This window comes from Dendrobates tinctorius, unplaced genomic scaffold, assembly GCF_039654945.1.
Source record: "Dendrobates tinctorius isolate UK_male_01 unplaced genomic scaffold, ASM3965494v1 ptg000209l, whole genome shotgun sequence".
NCBI classification, from domain to species: Eukaryota; Metazoa; Chordata; class Amphibia; order Anura; family Dendrobatidae; genus Dendrobates; species Dendrobates tinctorius.
The window spans coordinates 9,771,131-9,794,179 of record NW_027361876.1 but is presented as its reverse complement, the minus strand read 5'-3'; the positions used below and the strand labels follow the sequence as shown (position 1 = coordinate 9,794,179).

Below are 23,049 nucleotides of genomic sequence, written 5' to 3'. Positions count from 1 at the left end.
TTATTTAGCTTGTTTTATGAATGGATAGAGAAAGGTTTGTGGATATTTCATATAAATAAGGCAGATTTTCTTACAAATGAAAGTGTACTTCTCAGGAGTTTTGAAATTTGTGTATATCAAAGCTATTACTTTTATGTTGAGTAAATGGGTTTGTTTTGCACCTGATAATGTATAGTCTCTTTTATTACATCCCTATGAAGGTCTCTGATCACTTTTAGATCACTGAAATTGAGAAAATTAGATATTCTAGGCATTTTTCTAGCCTGCGCTTGACAGGCACATTGTTCCATTACGAGTTAGTGCGAATATTGTTCCTGATGGAGGGTTTTTAAACTGTTGATGTTGTTGCATTCCACAAGATCTCTATCCGTGAAGAAGTATTGGACAAAATTTTTATCCTGATTTCGAATCAAAGAAATCCTAACATCACCTGCTAGGAAATTCTGAGTCGTGAGAGGAAGATGCTTCATGACACCAAGCGCCCTTTTATTCCTCAGTTAACCCGACTGAAAATGTTTCTGGTGCTTTTTGAAAAGGCAGTTTTTAGGTATGTGGTACTTGGCGTATTGTAGATGTAATGTTTGGATATTGTAAAGTTCACTCCCTCTTCCCATGCAAAAACTGGGTAAGATGAGATGCACATCTATTGCAACATATGTGTGGAGGTCATCTCTTGTCCTGATCTCCGATTCTGCAGCCAAAATACTACTTGAAGGCTTTCCTTTTCATGGTAGTCAAGTTTCACTTTGGTGACGCAAAAGTGACTTCTCCGCATATGTGGCCAAAATAATTTGCTTTGTTATTGCAAGAATGAGGCATATCTGAAAAACATATAGGAATATGCCAAAATGCTAAGAAACTAAGCGAAGAAATCCTAAAACTGTATACCAGAGAGAATTTATTAAAGTAAGTGATGCAACTGTAATTAGGATTAAGTCATTGAAGCTGAGCTGGCATTTTTTGGTTTGTCACCCTAAGATTATAGAACACTGAAGGCTCGATAGACAAATTATATATATGGAGTGATAGACTAGCTACTAACAATGTAATAATGATGATGAAATAATGAAAGCGCTATTTTTATATAATTACAGCCTCCTCTGGATCTTGGAAATTAGAGCCAATCAGCAAATTTAAGGATCATGTTCGTTTTCAGCACCACAAAATTAGTTAAGTTCAACTGTTTTTGTCTCTGAATGAATATGGCTGTAGAAAAGTGTTACATGCTCCATACATCTGTGATGAGAGAGAAGAGCATAGCAGCAGCGCCGACAGCAGCCTTCTTCTCATGGTAAAAATAAGTGCAGAAACTAGGGCCACTAGATGGCAGCATTGTACATTAGCAGAGCTCCACGGCTGATTGGTTGTGATATGTAATTATTTAATGGTTCTGACTCAAATCTAAAATGTACATTGCAGATGCTAGAACACAGTACTTTGTATGTCCATTCTGGTTGGTTGATCAGCAGAGGAAACTGGGTGAGAGAATGAAAATTCGGGAGCCTACCATGAAATCCAGTAGTGTTGATAGCCTGCAGAATGAAACTTAAAGCTGTGTTTTACATTCAATAGACTAAACCTCCCTCTCTTATAGTTGCACTCTACTAGTGAAGTAGAAAAAATCAAGTCTGGTCAGAATCTCATAAATTACATCTTACTTTACATGAAAAGCAATTTTTTAATGCTTCAGAAAAATAAATAAATGAACAGAATAGAAATATTTTGTATACATGAATCTACTGCCACTTAGGCTTTAACCTCTTTATGACATGTGGTATATTAGTATACACATGTCGGACTCCCCCTGTTTAGGCACATGACAGCTGATCTATACAGCAGGCATGTGCCCGCAACATCCTTGGGTGGAATTGCAATCCACCCACGGCTGTTAACTAGTTAAATCCTGCTGTTAATCTATGACAGAGGCATTTAACATGCGCTTACAGGGAGCGCGTCACTTATCTTGCCCATCGGTGACCCGTCACATGATCGCGGGTCAGCAATGGGTTGGAATGACAACTAGAGATCTGCAGCAGACCTCTATGGTTGTCATTGCCAGATTGCTATGAGTGCCACTCTGTGGTCGGCGCTCAGAACAAGTGAACATTTCTGCTGCACACAGACGATCTGATCATCACCTGTGTGTATTACAGAGGTGATCAAAGCAGCTTATAGTCTCCCTCAGAGACTGCTGAAGCATGGAAAAGGGATACAAAAATGTTTTTAAAAAAATAAAAAATATAAAATTTCAGATCACCCCCCCTTTTGCCCCATTCAAAATGAAACAATAAAAAAAACAAATATACGCAAATTTGGTATTGCCGGCTTAAGGCCTCTTTCACACTTCCGTTTTTGACAATCAGTCAAGATCCGCCATTTTTCTTTGCGGATCCGTTTTTTTCCCCATTGACTTTCATTATTGGCGGATCTTGACGGATTGCCGTCCGTTGCATCCGTTTTTGTGAGGATCCGCCAAAATGTTGGTGTCCGTCAACATCCTCAAAGATTTCCAAACGGAGCTTGCAACGTTTTTTTGGGCGGCGGATCCTCCAGACACTGATTTAACCCGAAATTCTGTCTGGATGCCGGACAAAAAAAAAAATTCTCTCTCTCTCTCTATCTCTCTCTCCTTCCCGCTCAGCGGTTCCTTTAAATTTCCTGATTCTGCGGATCCGTCCAAAAACGGATCCTGTGGCATCCGTTCACATCAGTTAGGAACGGATCCGCTTGTCCGCCTTTTTGGCGGATTTTAACTGACACAAAAAACTGAAGTGTGAAAGAGGCCTAAGAACTGCAAGATCTATCAATATAAAAATGAATTAACTCGATCGCTAAATGGCGTAACAAGAAATAATTTCAAAATGCCATAATTATATTCCGCTGCATTGCAATAAAATGCAATAATGGGATTTCAAAAGACAGCTAGGCACACAAAAAAATTAGCCTTCACTCAGCCCCAGATCATGAAAAATGGGGATGCTATAGGTCTCGGAAAATGAGCCTTTTTTTGTGCTCACGGGAAGAAGCTGGCGGCAAAATGCACGTTGAGGTGAGGGGACGTCTAGAGCACATGTTTCACTTTATACAGGTAATATACATTTTTTCAAAGCATTTATTTCTGATACTTTCGGTGCCAGGCTTTCAAATAGGACATGCTGTTGCTATTATTAGTACCTATCTTTTGACTCTGCCAGCCCTTGTTCATATTATTAAGAGGAATCCAACACACCTTATTATAGTCCTGCCTGGTTACTAGCTTATTTTCCTGTATAAATGCCACCACAGTGATGGTCTTTTTAGGTGGATTTCTATATAATGTGGTCTGTTATCTGTTTAAGGGGAGTCACTGTACTTTTATTTCCCCCTTCAGTTAGCCACCCTAATCACAATGTGATATCCTCCTTGTCCCTCACCTACTGCTCGGCGTCCCCTAATGGCATTTCTGCTTTTGCTTTTTTATATATTATGTTTTTAATATAACTGAATAAAATAAATTATTTTATCTCTCAAAAACATTTCTTGGGATCTCTTCTTACCCTTCCATATGGATTTGATTATGGGATTTTGTTACCCTCTCCACATATGACAGATGCCGGCGGTATTAAACAGCTGATATCCTCCTCTAACGGCAGTGCTCGGAGCAAAGCTATGACGGATGCCTATTTTTTTTCACCATTTTACTGCACTTGAGATTTTTTTTCCCATTTTCCATTACATTGTGTGGTAAAATGAATGATGTAATTCAAAACTACAAGAATAAAACAAGCTCTCATGGGGTTAGGTCAAAGGAAAATAAAAAAAGTTATGTCTCTTGGAAGAAGGGGAAGAAAAAATGAAAGTGCATAGCTAAAAATTAGTCTCAGTGGGAAGGGTTTAATGAGGTCTTTAAATCTAACATTTTCATTAGTCGGCTATATAGAATGGTCTGAAACACGGAATGGCATGGGTAAGTAAAGTGTTACTGTATAGTGACAGTTTAGCCTTGCATTTTGATACTCACATATTTTCATGCAAAAATGAATAATATTTTGCAAGAAATTAAGAAAAGTAAGTTCAGTCTAGACCTAAGATACTTTAATGACAAAACCTCAATGTTTGTTAACTAGCTCTGGTAAGCACTGGCGTCAAATAATCAGAATGTAAGATCTTGGTAAGGCTAGTTTCACACTACCGTTTCCTGGAGCTGCGGAGGGATGCGCATGGCTGAAGCTCCGCCCACGGCCACACCTCCTCTGGTCAGCTCCGCCTATGGGCGCACGACGCTGTATGCAGCCTGCGTACCCTATCTTTAGCATTGGGTATGCAGGCTGTGCGCAGGTATGCATTTGCCGGCACATGCATCGGTATGACACTGCGCTGACCTGCGCCAAACGCACCGTGTTGCATTTTGGTGCGATTGGTGCACCGTCAAATGGACGCATGCGCCAGAAAACGCATAATTGCACACAGCCTGCATACCCAATGCTAAAGATAGGGTACGCAGGCTGCATGCAGCATCATGCGCCCATAGACAGAGCTGACCGGAGACGGTGCGGCCATGGGCGGAGCCTCACGGCGACCGTCCACATCCCTCCGCAGCTCCAGGAAACGCTAGTGTGAAACTAGCCTAATATACATTTATTATCTTGTTTTCTCTTTCCTCATCTATTTTTCAGTAGATATTCCCCCTAGTCCCTCTCCCATACCCTCACCTACCCCATCACCCACCCTCCAAACCTGTAGCTAAAAAAAACAAACAATTATTCTGCACAAAATACATTAAAAAGGTTTCCCACTACTTTAGCAGTAATGACCTATCCTTAGAATAGATCATCATAGAATCATAGAATCATAGAATCGTAGAGTTGGAAGGGACCTCCTGGGCCATCTGGTCCAACCCCCTGCTCAAAGCAGGATTCGCTAAATCATCCCAGTCAGATGTCTGTCCAGCCTCTGTTTGAAGACTTCCATTGAAGGAGAACTCACCCCTTCTCGTGGCAGCTTGTTCCACTCATTGATCACTCTAACTGTCAAAAAGTTTTTTCTAATATCTAATCTGTGTCTCCTCCCATTCAGTTTCATCCCATTGCTTCTAGTCTTTCCTTGTGCAAATGAGAATAAAGTTGATCCTTCTACAATGTGACAGCCCTTTAGATATTTGTAGACAGCTATTAAGTCTCCTCTCAGTCTTCTCTTTTGCAAACTAAACATTCCCAAATCCTGCAACCTTTCCTCATTAGACAGGGTTTGCAGACCGGTCACCATTCTGGTCGCTCTTTTCTGAACTTGCTCCAGTTTGTTGATGTCTTTTTTAAAATGTGGTGCCCAAAACTGGACACAATATTCCAGATGAGGTCTGACCAAAGAGGAGTAGAAGGAAATAATGACTTCACGTGATCTAGACTGTATGCTTCTGTTAATACATCCTAGAATTGCATTTGCCTTTTTTGCTGCTGCATCACACTGTTGACTCATATTCAGTCTGTGATCTATTAGTATGCCCAAGTCTTTTTCACATGTGCTGTTGCTTAGCCCTATTCCTCCCATTCTGTATATGCTTTTTTCATTTTTATTGCCCAGATGTAGTACTTTGCATTTTTCCCTGTTAAAAACCATTCTGTTTGTTGCTGCCCACTTCTCCAGTTTATTTATATCTTTTTGAATCCTCTCTCTCTCTTCTCTAGTATTAGCTATCCCTCCTAGCTTTGTGTCATCAGCAAATTTAATCAGTTTACCCTCAATTCCTTCATCTAAATCGTTGATAAAGATGTTGAACAATACAGGGCCCAGGACAGAGCCCTGTGGTACCCCACTTGAGACATTCTTCCAAATGGATGTACAGCCATTTACGACCACTCTTTGGGTCCGATCACTAAGCCAGTTATGAATCCACCTAACAGTTGCCTTGTCCATTCCATACTTAGACATTTTTTCAATAAGTATTGTATGAGACACTTTGTCAAATGCTTTGCTGGAGTCAAGATATACTATATCTACAGCATTTCCTTGATCCACCCAATCAGTGATTCCATCATAGAAGGAAATCAAGTTAGTCTGACATGACTTATTAGTTACAAACCCATGCTGACTCTGTTTAATCACTTGATTCTTATCCAGGTACTGACATACATGTTGTTTAATAATTTGTTCAAAGATCTTTCCTGGTATAGAAGTCAGACTCACCGGCCTATAGTTGCCTGGGTCCACCTTCTTCCCCTTTTTGAAGATAGGAACAACATTTGCTCTTCTCCAGTCTTCTGGGACTTCTCCTGTTCTCCAAGAATTTTCAAAGATTATGGAGAGGGGTTCAGAAATTTCTTCTGCTATCTCCTTCAGTACTCTGGGGTGTAATTCATCTGGACCTGGTGACTTGAATTCATTTAGGTTAGCTAAGTGTTTCCTCACTATCTTTCTGTTTATAGATATCCTGGATTCTTCTATTCCCTTAATAGGACAGTGAAGAACGGTTGATGTTACATTTCCTTTCTGAGAGAAAACAGATGCAAAATAGGAATTTAAAAGTTCGGCCTTCTCAACATCCTGTCTTACCATTTCATCATTTTCATCCTGTAAAAATCCTATAGCATCTTTGACTTTTCTTTTACTTTTGACATATCCCCAAAATCCTTTATTATTGCTTTTGACATCTCTTGCAAGCCTCAATTCATTGTCAGCTTTAGAAAATCTGATTTGTGCCCTGCAGGTTCTGCAGACAGCATTATATTCTTCTTTAGATATGCCTCCCTCTTTCCATTTTATAAACATTTTTTTCTTCCTTTTTAGCATGTGCTTAAGTTCTGTGTTCATCCATCCTGGCTTCCTTAAATGCTTCCTATTCTTCCCTCTTTTTGGAATTGTTAACAATTGTGCTTTGAGAATTTCATTTTTCAAGATTTCCCATCCTTCCTGGACATTTTTGTCTTTAAGGATATCCAGCCATTGGATCCCTCCAATTCTCTTTCTGAATCCCTTAAAATCTGCCTTTCTGAAATCTAACCTTGACGTCTGAGTCTTCACATGTCTTCCTCCTCTAGTTATCCAAAATTCTAAAATAGCATGGTCGCTACCTCCTAGGGTCCCAGCCACTTTTACCACCTCAACCATTTCCTCCCTGTTTGTAAGGATTAGATCCAAGGTAGCAGTTCCCCTTGTTTTCTCCCCTACCTTTTGGAAGATAAAGTTGTCAGCAAGAGAGGATAAGAATTTCCTTGACCTGTTAGTTTTGCCTGAGAGAGATTCCCAACAAATGTCTGGATAGTTGAAATCTCCCATGACAACTATGTCATATTTTTTGGAGAACTTGGCCATTTGATGCATAAAGAGTTCATCCATATCTTCAGCTTGCACAGGCGGCCTGTAGTAAATGCCTACAATGGTGTCCTTTCCATTGTTCTGTCATTGTATTCTTACCCAAACAGTTTCCACAGTACTCCCAGTCTCTGAAGCTTCAATCTCTGTGCAGATATACGCGTTTCTAACATACAATGCGACACCTCCTCCTCGTTTATCAAGTCTGTTTCTTGAAAATAAGTTGTATCCTTCTAGTCTTGTATTCCAATCATGTGTATTGTCCCACCAAGTTTCAGTGATTCCAATGACATCATATTTCTTTTCCTGTGTTAGTAGTTCCAATTCTCCTTGTTTGTTGCCCATGCTTTGTGCATTAGTATAGAAACATTTTAGTTTATGATTGGTTTCTCTTTCTCCAATATTTTTATTATTTAGATTCTTTTGTCTTTGTTCTTCCTTTCCACTTCTAATAGCAGAGTTCTCAATAGCATTTTTCAGATGTATGGCTTTTTCTGGTCTTTTGCTTCCCTTCCCATGTTGTTCTAGTTTAAAGCTCTCCTTACAAGTGTAGCAAGGCGACTTCCAAATACATGTTTTCCAGTCTTCGTAAGGTGCACCCCATCTCTAGCAAGTAGTCCATCGTAAAAGTAATTCACTCCGTGATCCATAAATCCAAATCATTGCTGACGGCACCATCGACGTAGCCAGTTGTTCACCTGCAGAATCTTATTCCACCTCCTTGTTCCATGGCCATCCACTGGGAGGATGGAAGAGAAGACCACCTGGGCTCCCAGTTCTTTCACTTTCTTGCCTAAGTCTTCAAAGTCTCTGCAGATGGTTTCCAGGTCGTTTCTTGCAGTGTCATTTGTCCCCACATGTAGTAGCAGGAATGGGTAGTCATCTGTAGGTCTGAAGAGTCATGATATCCTGTCAGACACATCTTTAATTTTTGCACCTGGAAGACAGCACATTTCTCTTGAAGTTATATCCGGTCTGCAGATAGCGGCCTCTGTTCCTCTCAACAGGGAATCCCCCATGACCACCACTCTCCGTTTCTTCTTCACAACATTTTTCTTTCTCCATCCAGGAGGACTCTGAAGGCGTACAAGGTTGCTGTTTGTGGGCAAAGTCTTATCCTGATGTATTTCTTCATCGCTCTCCTGTGTAAGAGCCTGGTACTGGTTACTGAGAAGTATGGGTGCTGACTGCCTCCTGATCCTCCTGCTTCTCTGGGTCACATGTCTCCATTCCTGTTTCTTCAGGTGCACTTCGAATTTCTTCTCTTCCTGTAACATGAAGAGATAATTCTGCTCTGTCTAAGAACTCTTCACCTTCCTTAATGGTCTTCAACGTAGCTAACCTCTCTTCGAGATTTTGCAACTTTTCCTCCAACAGGGACACAAGCTTGCATTTGTGGCATGTGAAGTTTGGCTTTTCCACTGGTAAGTCTGTGAACATGTAGCAAGAAATGCAGCTCACCAAATGGCTCCTGGCCTCTTCCATATTGAGATTTCTTAAAAACGATGAAAGATGAGCCAAAATTCGCGCGCCTACTGGGGCGCGGTTTTCCGATGTCCTCTTTTCAGCTGCAACGGCCAAAACCCAGTGATCAAGGAGCTCGCGGAGACTCTTCACTTATCCCAGAAGGCACTGGTAATATGCAAATGATCTCCTCAAGACTCTTCCCCTGGTTCAATATCTAATTGGTGGGGGTTAGACACTCAGCTCCACCTCTGCCGATCAGCTGGTCTATTTGCTGACGGCGGCCGGAAGTGCTCAGTTTTTGAGCTACTCCGTCTACTGATAGTGGCAGCAGCTGGGTACTGCACATCCGCCCAATATTCAAATCAGTAAGAATAGGTCATCAGTGTTAGAGTAGTGCACAACCTCTTTAACACCAGCTAACACTAATACTAGCTGTTTATAAATATTATCTGTGTTTGTTCATTTCACTTAAAGGGAAGGCGCCACCAGTTTTCTTGTAGTTAGTTTTTTTGTGAAATTAAGCTTAAAATAGTAATTAAAATGTATTAATGCAATGCTTTCACTGTTTGCAAACATTTCTATATGAAAAATATTATATATTTTTTACAAATTATATATAAATACCCCTGGGGGAGCACTTTCCATTTTAGACCTGAAGCAGCTATAGTAAGATTTAACCCCCCCCCTTTTCTCCTACATTTTACTCCTGTCAATCTAGGATCTGTTCTGCTGGAAGCAGTACTGCTTATGTTAGCAGATCGAGGGCTCCATGAACATGGCAGAAGAACACTCCCACTACTGTGAATTGTGCAGCCAAAGAGGCGTGCCCAGTTCACAGCAGTGACAGTTCCCTTACAATAGATAGGGTCGGCAGCCGTCTGTTATCTCCTATGACCATGGGGTGCCTTATTATTACACTGAAAGTGCCATGCTTCTACTGTGAAAGCAAGATGTCAGCCCCCAGTGCCTTCTTTAAACTCTTATAACACACAAAATATGATTCAAGTGCAATTAAAACTTGCTTATAACAGCATGGAATGCTACATTACATTGATTTATTATCTACAAATGCGGTAACTTCCCTTTAAAGGGGACCTGTCAGGAGGTTTATGACATGTAATCTGAGAGCACGATGATGCACAAACAAAAACCCTGATTTCAGCAATGTATCACTTACTGTGCTAATTGCTGTAGGGTTGTTAAAATCATTTTTTATCTGGTGGAGACTATAATTAGAGGACTAGTAAACTTGCTGCTAGGTAGTCCAACCACTTATCGTCCAATAGCCTTACAAACTAAAAGATACAAACGTTTCTCTGCAAACTTCACAGTTTTTTTAAAGACACGTACAAATAGTTTCTTCAGACAGGAAGAAGACAGAAACTCAAGTCCCACCTAATTGAGTGTAGTAATAGTGAAAGTAATTATTGAACCTTTAATTAAAGTGCCCTGATATATCACCTAGGATAGGAAGCCAAACCTGAAGCTCCATGGACACATACACTCTTAGACTGGTTTCCGGTACCTGAGAAATCCGTGTCCGTGTGTGTACTACATGTAGCACACATGTGCCGCCCATGTGCCGCATCAGTACCACACGGACGGCTGTAGGGGAAGTAGCACTACAGTAAGCGCTGTTCCCCTGCATGTGGTGCTGAACGTGGCTATCATTCTCCCTGCTCTGCCGGCAACAGCACGAGCAGGGAAGAATGAATGAAAAAAAACGATGTGGGGTCCTCCTTATTTTTTGAACCAATCCAGCAAAATTAACAGGTGCGGGCTGCTGAGGTCACAGGAGTTCATGCCGGCAGCGAGCACAAACTGAGTGATGTCACCGCTAGTCACTGAGCCTGTTCGCGCTGCTTCCCTTTCATTCCCCAGTAGTTTACAGCCCAAGCGGTTGCATTAGCCCTGCTCCGGTTGTAAACTGATTATCCCCAGATATGGATTGTGCCGTGGGAATGACTGTACGCCGGACAGGTATGGTATATTATTGGTTTATTTTTTTTTTAATTTTTTTTACAGGAGATTGAGGGATTTGAGATGGAATTAGCAGTGTAATAAAGATGGAAAAAAATATGTGGTGTATTATTTCGTTAAAAGACTTTATTCTTACTTTGTGTGAGTCTATTTAACCCTTTACTTACTACAGGATTAGTAATGGATAGGTGTCTTATTGACACCTTTCCATTGCTAAGTCGGGCTTAATGTCACCTTACAATAGAAAGGTGACATTAACCCCATATTACCCCACTTGCCACTGCTACAGGGCAAGTGGGAAGAACCTGACAAAGCTCCAGAATAGGCACATTTAATAGATGCACCATTTCTGGGCAGCTGGAGGCTGCTGTTTTTAGGCTGGGGGGCCCATATTCGTGGCCCCTTACGAGCCTGAGAGTAGCAGCCAGCACCTGTTAGTTTTGCTGGGTTGGTTCAAAAAGTAGGGGGGACTCTACGTAATTTTTTTTTCATTCATTCTTCCCTGCTCGTACTGTTGCTGGCAGAGCAGGGAGAATGACAGCCACATTCAGCACCATATGCAGGGGAACATCACTTACAGTAGTCCCTATGTACATAGACCCATTCATTTGAATGAGTCTACGTTTGTCAATGTCTCCGGTACATAAGAAAACTGTCACCACATGTACTGGAGACACTAATGTGTGAAAGGGGCCTTACAGAATGAGACTACTGTAGTACTGTATGGGTACGTTCACACGTTCCTTATGTGCTAAAGATTTTAAGTGTGAATTTCAGCCATCAAATAAACAGTAATTTACCCCCTTGGAAACGAGGCCAAATTTTTCCAATCTTACCAGTGTCACTTTATGTGGCAATAACTCTGGAATATTTCAAAATATCCATATGATTTTAAGTATGTTTTTTGTGAGACACTGTACTTATGTTAGTGGTAAAATCAAGTCAATATATTTGGCGTTTATCAAATTTTCAGAAATTTGACAAAAAGTTTTAAAAAATTGCAATTTTCAAACTTTTAATGATTATACCTTTAGCCCAAGCAGCCATACCATACAAAATAGTTAAGAAATAACATTTCCCTCATATCGGCATTACATCACCATCTGTGAAATGTTGTTTTATTATGATACATACTTAGCTAGATTATTCAGTCCATTTAGGCTTTCAGAATCAACTTTGGCGATTTTGTTTCCATCAAGGTGAAGCTCAGTAAGGGACGTTGGCAAACCTGGAAATGAAAAGAAATAGATTGATTTTTATATCACGGCTCCTCCACGCAATATTTGAATTTATATGAAGTGCATGAAATCAGTGTCGGACTGGGGTGCCAAGGGCCCACCAGTAACATTGACTGGGGGGGCCCACTTTTCACCTGCATACAAATAGTACACTAACCCCATTTGCAAATTTACCTATATCTCTATATAATAATAAACTGGGTAGTTTAGTTAATGAGTGATGAGATGTTGCATTTTTTTTGTACAGAGAGAATAAACTGAATAATGCCAAGTACTGCCCATACAGGGGGGTTGGGGGCCCAGATCTGCACAGGGGCCCACCATGGTATTCCCCTGTTACCCTATGGGCCAGTCCGAGCCTGCATGAAATGCTATTTTTCTCATGGGATAGAGGCAAAATATCAATGGGTATACATTGTTTTCAGGTGAAGAATATAGTCAAAACGTCCTGCTTGTTTTGCTAAATAGAGAATTCTGGTCATATAACTATTAGGTAAAGAGAGCAAATACTACAACTGAACAACTGATGTTATCTAAAAGGGAATCTGCTAGCTACTCTTTGATATGTAAACTGAGAACAGAATGAGTTAGGGTCCAAAACACTGATTTTAGGGATGTGTCACTTATTAGGCTGTATGCTTTTGTTTTAATGAAATGAGTGTTTTACCAGCAGGAGATTGTTACTGCCTGACTAGTTCTCACATGCATCCTGGTCCAACCATGCCCTCAGCACTGATTAGTAGCTTATTGTCAATATATATTGAACATAGAAAGCTGCTAATCATGGATGTGGGGGTGTGGTTAGCTTTCTGAGCTCTGGTACATTCTACAGCTAAAAACTCTGATTGTATCACAGCTGCAGCACCCAGTAAACTAAGTTAAACATTGCTGGAATCAGGCTTTCTTTTTCTAAATTCTGTTGCACTCAGATGAGTTAGCAAAAACCCGTGTTAAATTTGCTTTAACCCCTTTCTGCTAGTGGACGTACTATCCCGTCCATGTGCCCTGGAACTTAATTCTCATGGACGGAATAGTACGTCATTGCCATCAAGGTGGAGCGTGGCCGATCGCAGCCGGGTGTCAGCTGACACGAGGCACTAAGTGCCAGGAGCAGTCACGGACCACCTCCGGCACTTTAACCCCGGAACACTGCTATGAAACAAGATCGCTGTGCTCCAGTGTCAGCAGAGAAGCTGACAGCTGTGACAGCCCCTCTACCTTTGGATCGGAGACCATGCTTTCCTGATCGCTGCCATGGAGATCCAATGTCATCATCCTCTAACCCTGATGAAGCCAGTTAAACTGGTGAAACATGTAAGTGAGGTCTAGAAAATTGTTTTAATAACAAGCCAGCAGTGCAATCATATAATAGGGATAAAGGCAGCGGCTGCACCGATCCCATTACATTTAGTATTATCTCCATTGGGGAATGATATTATAGGGAATACTACTATAATGGTAAGTGAATATATAGGCAGGAATTATCCCCCCTGGTGATAATTGCACAGTTGCTTGATTTTTTATAGTCCTTATTAGTTCATTAAAAGTTAGGTATTTAGTGTAATATTTAGTTAGAGATTAGTTGCCAATTTGCAAATTGTGTATAGTGTTATTACACTACGCTAATTATTGAGCAGCAGTTGTTGTGTATCAGCAAAAAACAAGACCTCACATGACTCTGTGAGCCAAAATACAAAACAATTTTAGCTCTCAAAATGTGGTGATGCAAAAACTATTTTTTGCAATCTAAAGCGTCTTTCAGCATGTGACAGCTGCCAAACATAAAAACCCGCTATAACGCCTCTTTCATATGTCCTGATATTTACAGTACCGGAGATGTCAGTGTCCGTGTGTGTAATACTTGCAGCACACGTGTGGCACGCGTGTGCCGCATCAGTACCACAAGGACGAGCGAAAGGGAAGAAGTGTTGCAGTAAACGCTGTTCCCCAGAGCCGGGTGCTGTACACGGCTCTTGTCATTTTCCCCTGCTCTGCCGGCGATCGGCGCGAACAGGGGAAAATGATAAGAGTTACATTTAACCCCTTAACGACAGCTGATATGACATTAAATGGCGGCAGTTAAGGTTACTTAAACCACAGTGCCGCTTTTTAACGGCGCTAAGGTTTCAGGTTATAGCGCCCCCCAGCGTTAGAATTTCTCTGGGGTCTAGGGTGCTAGGGGTAGCCGAGACCCCAGAGAACATGATTTGGGTCGGTTGCTATTGCTATTATTAACGGTATAAGGGCAACTGCAGAAAAAGTCCAATTTTCCATTTAATTTCTCTCTCCTCTGATTTTATCGCACATCAGAGGAGAGAGAAATAGGGTCCCCCGATCTCTCCCCCGGTTCCTGAAGTCCCCTGGCTGCTTCTTCCAGGAGAAAATGGAGGGCGCATGTGCAGTGCAACCGCCGAGATCTGCCGGTCGGCACCCAGCAACATTAGATTTTTTCCTATTGGTTCATTTTGATCATTCTGATAGACCCTATTACAGTGATCAAAATACAAAAAATAGTAAATCAAAATAAAAGGATAAAATAATAAAGTAAAAAAATGTATTTATTTCCATTTTCCCATTAGGGTTAGAGTTGAGCTAAAGTGAGTTGGGCTAAAGTTAGGGTTAGGGTTGGGGCTAAAGTTAGGGTTAGGGTTGGGGGCTAAAGTTAGGGTTAGGGTGGGGGTAGAGTTAGGATTAGAGTTTGAATTAGGGTTAGGGTCGGGATTACGGTTAGGGTTAGGATTAGGGTTAGGGTTAGGTTTGTGGTTGGGGTTATGGTTAGGGCTGGGATTAGGGTTAAAGCTGTGTTAGGGTTAGGGTTGGAGTTAGAATTGGGGGGTTTCCACTGTTTAGGCACATCAGGGGCTCTCCAAAAGCGACATGGCATCCAATCTCAATTCCAGCCAATTTTGCATTGAAAAGTCAAACGGCGCTCCATCCCTTCTGAGCTCTGCCAAACAGTGGTTTTACCGTATATATGGGGTATCATCGTACTCAGGACAAATTGCTCAACAACTTTTGGGGTCTTATTTCTCCTGTTACCCTTGGTAAAATAAAAAAATTGGATTTGAAGTAATTTTTTTGTGAAAAAAGGTTAAATGTTCAGTTTTTTTAAATATACCAAAAAATTCTTTGAAGCACCTGAAGAGTTAGTAAACTTCTTGAATGTGGATTTGAGTACCTTCAGAGGTGCAGTTTTTAGAATGGTGTCACTTTTGGGTATTTTCTATCACATAGACCCCTCAAAGTGACTTCAAATGTGATGTGGTTCCTAAAAATAAAATGGTGTTGTAAAAATGAGAAATTGCTGAAATGAAAAATCTTGGTTCCAAAATTGTGTTGATGTAAAGTAAACAAGTGGGAAATGTTAATTATTAAGTATTTTGGGTGCCATATCTCTGTGCTATAAGGGCATGAAAATTCAAAGTTGGAAAATTTCAAAATTTTCAAAATTTTCGCCAAATTTTCTTTTTTTGTTCACAAATAAATTCAAGTCATATCAATGAAATTTTACTACTATCGTGAAGTGCAATATGTCATGAGAAAACTTTGTCAGAATCACCGGGATCCATGGAAGCGTTCCAGAGTTATTACCTCATAAAGGATCTGTGGTCAGAATTGTAAAAATTGGCCTGGTCATTAACATGGAAACACCCTTGGGGGTAAAGGGGTTAAACAAATAATGTTTACTAAATATGAATTTTTTTTTACGGTATACATGGGCAGAGCCATCAAATATGGGACTACTCAAATGTGACAATACTAGAGTAGTTATCACTTTCCATAACTGCAAATAATTTGGTCAGTGATGAACTTGCCCATCATTCCTATACAACTGAGTGCTACTAAGTTCTCTATAAGAGAGCCACTAGCGGCAATTTATGTGTTACGTAGCAAAAATATTAGCAGACCGAAATCAGACATGCCGGATACTTAACCCAACAAAAAATCATCTGTCGCAGGATCCATTACACATTAGAGGTTTAACCAAACCCATCTATATCAGCAGGTTTGACCAATGTTAATCTATTGTGCATGGGGGACTTTGGTGTCCTCGATGAATCTGTTAACTAATATATAGTCAACAAGAAGAAATGTCACACTTGAATCTTTTAAAAATACCTTTCTTATTAGTTTAGAAATACAAATTAATTTCAAATGATAAATAAAAACATCTAAAAATTATAGGTAAGTAGTAAGCACAATAAATGGATTTTGGAAGAAGGAAAAGCAATATGTAGCATCATAATCCAAACAATAACTGTCAAGAATACATTGAATATAACAAGTGTGGTACAGTAAAGGGTGTTTTACTGGATGGGAGATACATTTCTCCCAGCAGGTTAATGTTTGGCGGGGTTTTTCCCTAAAGACAGGACCTGCGATGATGTCATGGTCACGTGATCAGCCCATGTGATGTTTACCTCACTTGTAGGAGGGGTTATGGGCTATGTAATGGAGGTTGGTGTTTGGCACATGGCGAGTGTGTGTCTGGAAGTTACAGGAACTTGGCTGGACTTAGCCTGAACTTGTGTACAGGATCCCCGTGCTGCAGGACTATAGCAGCAAGACTCTCAACAACCCTGGGAATGGCACCTGGCGGATGCCGCGGACCTGGCAGCCGCTTAGTTAAGCCCATCCTGTGCAAGGGGTGAGTCTGGGGCCAGTGGTTCTCCAAGCTGGAGTATATTTATGTTTTTCCTTACTTTCTGTTAACCTGCTGTTTTCAAAGTGACATCAAACCACTGAAATTGGACTTTAAGCCTGTGTGTTGCCTCGTTACTGCAGCCCTGCCATTACCTACCAGAGCGAATCCCTACACAAGATAAAAAATAGTAATTTTAAACAGATAAGTGAAAATCATATAAGTAATCGTGCAAATCTGCAATTTATATCTATTTTCTCATACCTGAATTTACATAATAGTTTAAGAGTGTAATAAGATATATATTCAGTACAGATTTTTTTAAATTTGTGCACAAATTTCTGGTGACTGATTTGGGTAGCTATTACTGTACTGAATATATTTCTTAATGCATTTTTAAACTTGCTATGTTATATTAATTCAGGTATTTGAAAATAGTTATAAATTATGCATTTGCACTTTCACTTATAAGACTTTCCCTTACTCGTTTAAAAAAAATATTTATTATTATCTTATTATATTCAGTGCATTCTAGATGGTTATTGTTAGGATTATTACTAGTGATTGGTGAGCGTACATAGCACTGCATGAGGCTCAATCGAGCTTCCTGCTGCTCGAGATACTCGCCACTCAGTCCGGTATCCGGGTACTCGCTCACCATGCCCTGCATGTTTGGTGACTAATTTTCAGTCACTAAATATGTTGGGATTGCCTGCCAATCACAGTAATACTTAGCCATGTTGGCTGCTGGTATTATTGTGATTGGCCTGCTGCATAACGTCATCGGGTCTATATAAGAGGTTTATTATATGTGGAAATGGCTTAGGGAGAGCTGCAGTAGACGTTACAGTTTGCTAGACAGCGTTTATCTAGCTAATTGTAAAATTTTAAACCAACAGCGCTGTGAAAATAGATTTTATTCTAGAAGACTGCAGTTAGTTGCATTTTAGGGAAGATGAGATACTGTACTTAGGAAGAATGTATTAGGTGAACTTAGAGAAGGCTTAATTGCATAAAAGTGCTTGGTGTTGCTAAGTTAAACTAACAGCTCTTTTCAGGGCTAATTAAAATAGATTCTATTCTCTAATACTACAGCTGATATGTGAAAAAAATTAATTCTATTCTCTCCTAATACCCCTCACATCTGAAAATAATTTTTGGTTTGGTGGCGGAGTAGGGATTTTTCTATTACAAACATTTTTTTACATTTGTGTTACAGACTTTGTTGCTGCCATGTACAAGAAAAAATCATTTCAGGGACAATTCGAATAGACTCTATTCTGTAATAATACTGCTCTTAGCTGCATAGATAACTAAAAATGCACAAGGTGTGCGGTAAGGGACAAGTGAGTGGACGTGCTGCTGATGATGCATGCAGAGGCCATTGGTGAGGTCTAGGTGAAACTGGGTCTGCTACAGTTACACAACAAACACACTCATCCACGAGACCTAGCTTCCTCTCCATCTTTTCAGGGGGTCACAGGATACCACTGTAAAAGCCAGAACAATGCAAGCAGGTTGTGGATTGGGTGGCAGATAATGCTTCCAGTTTGTTTCCCAGCACCAATCTGTCTTCCACACTGTTTAGCCTCGCACCATGCCGAGTCCTAGAAGACAAGTAACCCCATACTTGGACACTATGGGGAGTTCTTTACCTTTCCATTTATGACTTTTTCTGGCCTGATACCATGCAAATTTCAAGAGGGACTTGAGGAGGTTGTGTGCACTGATACCCAAATATTTGAGCAGCCACGAACTGAAGAAGCTGAAGGTGGTGAACAGCAATTAGTCTCAATAGGTGGATGATGATAAGACACAGTTGCCAGGAAGTCACGTTAAGAGAACAAGATAGGAGGAGGAGCAGAGTGGGGAAATGAAAGATGAGGTGGTGGATGATGAAGTCAATGACTCAATCTGGCAAGGTGGCATGTGGAGCGATCACAGCAGTGCAAACAGGGAAGGATCTGCAGCATTGCAAAAGGCAGGAAGAGGCAGTGGGGGTGACAGAAGGAGAAGGCATTCAACTGTTCCCCAGAGCACCCTCACGTGGCCAGATCCTAGGCCAAGCGTCACTTATTTCCCAGTGTGGCACTTTTTTACAGAAAGTGAGAAAGATAAGAAAATGGTTGTTTGTAACCTGTGCTTTACCAAGATCATCAGGGTTCTCACCACTACCAGTCTAACCACCACCAGCATGCCCAGGCACATGTCATCCAAGCACCCAACTAGGTAGGATGAACGCCTGGGTGCCCAATCAGTGTCTGCGGGTGACACCACTGCTTGTGCTAGGTGTCTGCCAATCCCCTGTCCAAGACGCAGGCATGGATGTCTCCTACCCTGCACCTGTCGTTACATGTACGCAACCACCATCAGTAACCACATCCACTTACTTGTCTATGCACAGCGATTACCTATCCTTACCACAGGCCCTGGAATGCAAGCGGAAATATGCATCCACCCACCCACAGGCCCAAACACATTTCCAGACTGCTTACCTTGGAAATATTGCCATTTAGACTTGTGGACACTGAGACTTATCCAAACACCATGATGGCGGCCGTCCCTTGATTCTTGCTTCCCTGTCAACACTATATCTCCTGGAAACCCATCGCTGCCTTACACCAGCACATGTCCTATAACATATAACCCTTTCCCTGACCAATGCAGTTACTAGGAAGGTCCACATAACAACCGACACATGGACAAGTGCTTGTAGCCATGGATACTTCATTTCCCTGACAGTACATGTGCTATCGACACCTAGAATTGCGGGCCTAGGTTCCATCAGGGTTTCCAACTTCTCCTATGCCATTTCCTGCATCACCCTCCTCCTCCTTAATCTTAGAATTATCGTCCACATCAGGTGCAAGTTGCAAGCAATGCAGAACTGCTTCATCGAAGTGGCAACAGGCTCTGCTTAAACTCATATGTTTAGGTGACATACAGCACACCGATACAGAGTTGTTGAAAGGTCTAACAGACCAGACATATCTTTGTCTCTCACTGTCAAACCTACAACAAAGCATGGTTGTATGTGAGTGATAACGGCCGTAACCTGGTGGTGGCTCTGAAACTTGGTAACCTCGCACATGTACCATCCCTAGCCCACATGCTCAACTTAGTGGTTCATCACTTTCTAAAAATCTACCCCAATTTGACTGAACTACTTGTCATGGTACATTGTGTGTGTCCCCATTTATGCAAGTCAGCTACAGCTGTCACCGGTCAGGCAGTGCTGGAGCATGACTGCCACCTCACCGACTGGTTTGCGACCTGCCCACACAATGGAACACAACATTGCATATATTGGTAAGGCTTTGTGACCCGCAGAGGGCAATGGTTGAATGCCAGCTCCAACATGCCCAAGAGTATTCCGCTCAGCCTCCGCATATAACAACTGACGAGTGGCCATGGATGTCTGACATCTGTGCAGTACTCCAAAACTTCAAGGAATCATCCAACATGGTGAGAGGCAATGATGGCATAATTAGCGTGACAATCCTGCTTCTGTGTCTACTCAATCGCTTGCTGTTCTCAATCAAAGATGAAGCTTTGTATGCATACCAGGTGACGATGGAGGAAGAAAGTAGACACGGTGTTATTTTCCAACCCAGCCTCATTTCATCCTCTCAGCACAGATTGGGTGATGAGGAGGAAGACCAGGAGATAGTTGCCTGCGCTGCAGAGAGTACTACCAACACCAGCTTCTCATCTGTTCAGCGTGGATGGCCTGAGGAGGAGGAGAGGGAAGAGGAGGAATTCAAAAAGATGGAGATTCATCCTCCTGGTGGGGATAGTGAACTCTTGACTGTCTGGAACACATGATAGACTTTATATTATGCTGCCTTACATGTGACTCTTCCGTTATGCGCATTTTGGGCACCATCCATTGCTGGTTGTTTACCCTTCTTGACCCCCTGCTACAAGGAGAACTTTCCATCTCTCCTTTCGGTGGCTGACAGGGCTAATAATGTTTGATAATTTGGTCATCATAAATCCCAGTGTTAGCAGCAGCTCTTCTTGTTGTAACAGATGCAAATTTGTTGCTTCTTTTTCCATTCAGTTAGTTGTAATTAATTGTATGTGACTTTTTTATTTGAACATTTACATATGGATCTAGTAAGGGATGAGATCAGTTTCCTGACTTGAGAAAATATTCTTTTAAAGAAGTCCTACCACCTTCTTTGTTTTACACTCTTCCACAGTCCACAGCATGATTCATTGCCTAAGTCTGTCTCTTTATAGTTATGTGTAGTAATTAATTCCCTAAAGAATGCAAACCAATTGACAATCTTTTTACAATCGTCACAAAAATGTATTTTACATCCAATCCAATTGACAATCTGTAAGATTGTTAAAAAATGTATTCTTTGTCCATTCCAATTTTCAATCTTTTTAAAATTGTCAAAAAAGTATTTTTCATACAATCCAATTATTTTATCTCTCAATGTTAAAATTAACCTACCCTTAAAATTATAAACTGTTCATGTCTTTGTCAGTGGGCAAACTTACAAAATCAGCAAGGGATCAAATACTTGTTTCCCCCACTGTCAGTTTTATTATACTTACCTGTGGGGCAGTCCAGTTTGATGGGTGTCGCTGGTTTTGGTCTGGCGCCTCCCATCTTCTAATGATCGCTGCTCTCCTGCTTGCTTCTTGTGGATGATGCAACCCTGCATCACCCACACAGGCTCACCAGTATCGCGCTCCAGCACATGTATACTTTGCTCTGCCCTGTTGATGGCAGAGCAAAGTAGTGCAGTGCCCAGGTGCCATGGCTCTTTGACCTTTTCCGACACCTGGGCCCTCACCAGGGCAGAACAAAGTGCACCTGTGCAGGAGCGCGATGCTGGGGAGCCTGTGTGGATGATGCAGGGTCGCGTCATCCACAAGAAGCAAGCAGGAGGGTGGCGATCATAAGAAGATGAGAGGCGCCGGACCAAGACCATCGACACCCATCAGACCGGACCGCCCCCCCGGGTGAGTATAATAAAAATTATAAATTTCATTTCTTCCAGGTCGGGTTGGTGGCATACATACAGCATTATAGAATGCTGTATATAAGCCCTGAAAGTTGATGGCCGCATCTTATATCGGCCAAAACTGCTCACAGTTGCACTTAAAGAGTAAAGTTTTGTGTGGACAACAGGTTTGATAAAATGATTACATAGTTTTGATATAAGATTAAATTATCCTATAGGGTGCTATTAGCAGTGCATGTGAAACATACAGCAGCTTTTTTATAAGTGAGCACAAATATAGCTCAAACATATGTTTTGCTTGACAAACTGAACTATTTTCATGTTATAACCTGGCCTTGAAAATGTGTAATTATAACTGAGATATTCTAAAACTTCTATTTCTAAAAACACCATTAATCAAGTGATTGATTGTCTTGCTAGTCTGTGAACACCAATTATCTGTCTAAAAACCTGTCTATGCGAGTAACAGTACATGAACACGAGAAGAGTAAATGTGATCTGAAATGTATGTGAAACATTCAGAGCACATTTTTTATTTCAAACAATTTTGTGACTGGATTTATGGACTGCAGAAATAAAGCACTTATTGGTATAGGTGTAGTAGGGTCGGGGCTGAGGGAAGGCGATTAGGTGGTTGGTGTTGATCCAACAGGACTGGGGTGGAGGAGATGATGAAAGAGATTTGGAGATCAGCAGGGATGGGGGGTGACCCACTTCTTGATGCCGACAGACTGGAGATGGAGACAGAAATTGAATTCAACAGGTCTGTGTTTATTCACTGAATTTTGACGACTTCCAGCTTCACGACAGGACTTTCACAACTCCTTTTTACACAGACTCGGGTACCTTCACTTTCTCTGTTTCACCGTCGTGGCGTCCTTTGCAACTCCTTCCACTGTGGCTGCCCTAGGCACTTTCACCTCAGTGGTTCGCCATTCAAAGTACACCGTTGTCTGTTGCTCTCAGACCATCTCTGTCTGCCACCACTGTCCTTTTGGGTCACCCCCCAAGACCGTCTCTACTGTCAGATACTCTCTGAGGGCCCTCCGCTGCCTTTCACTTCACAGCAGACCCCCCTATTTATTGAGCTCCCCTGGCTGACTGGAACTTCTGGAACCTTCCCTCAGCCTTTATACTACCTGCCCTGGTAGCTCCGCCCACTATCACCTGACAGAGACCTGACCAATGACAATGACCTTGACCCAGGGCAGTTACATAACCACTTTCTTCTCCGCTCCCCACTGCCCTATAATGGTCACTCTACAGCACGGCACCCATTTCCTCTTCATCTCAGCGCTTCCATTCCTACACTGAGCTATCCCACTGCCTACCACTAAAGGCAGATCCATCCGCCAGGTCAACCTCCCCACATTCTCCCTTCCTTTAACCATTGTCATCCTCGTCAATCTCGTCCTATTCTCCTGGGAAGTACGTGGTGTCAGGGACCAGGCAT

At 41.5% G+C, this 23,049-nt stretch overlaps 1 protein-coding gene across 1 annotated transcript in view; it reads right to left on the bottom strand.

Moving 5' to 3' along the window:
* DCN (decorin) overlaps positions 1-23,049 on the bottom strand; it is a 185,671-nt gene that overhangs the window by 76,835 nt on the left and 85,787 nt on the right. The window contains exon 6 of the mRNA XM_073554277.1: positions 11,869-11,962. Coding sequence (XP_073410378.1) covers positions 11,869-11,962 — 94 coding nt within the window. The remainder of the gene's footprint in view (positions 1-11,868; positions 11,963-23,049) is intronic.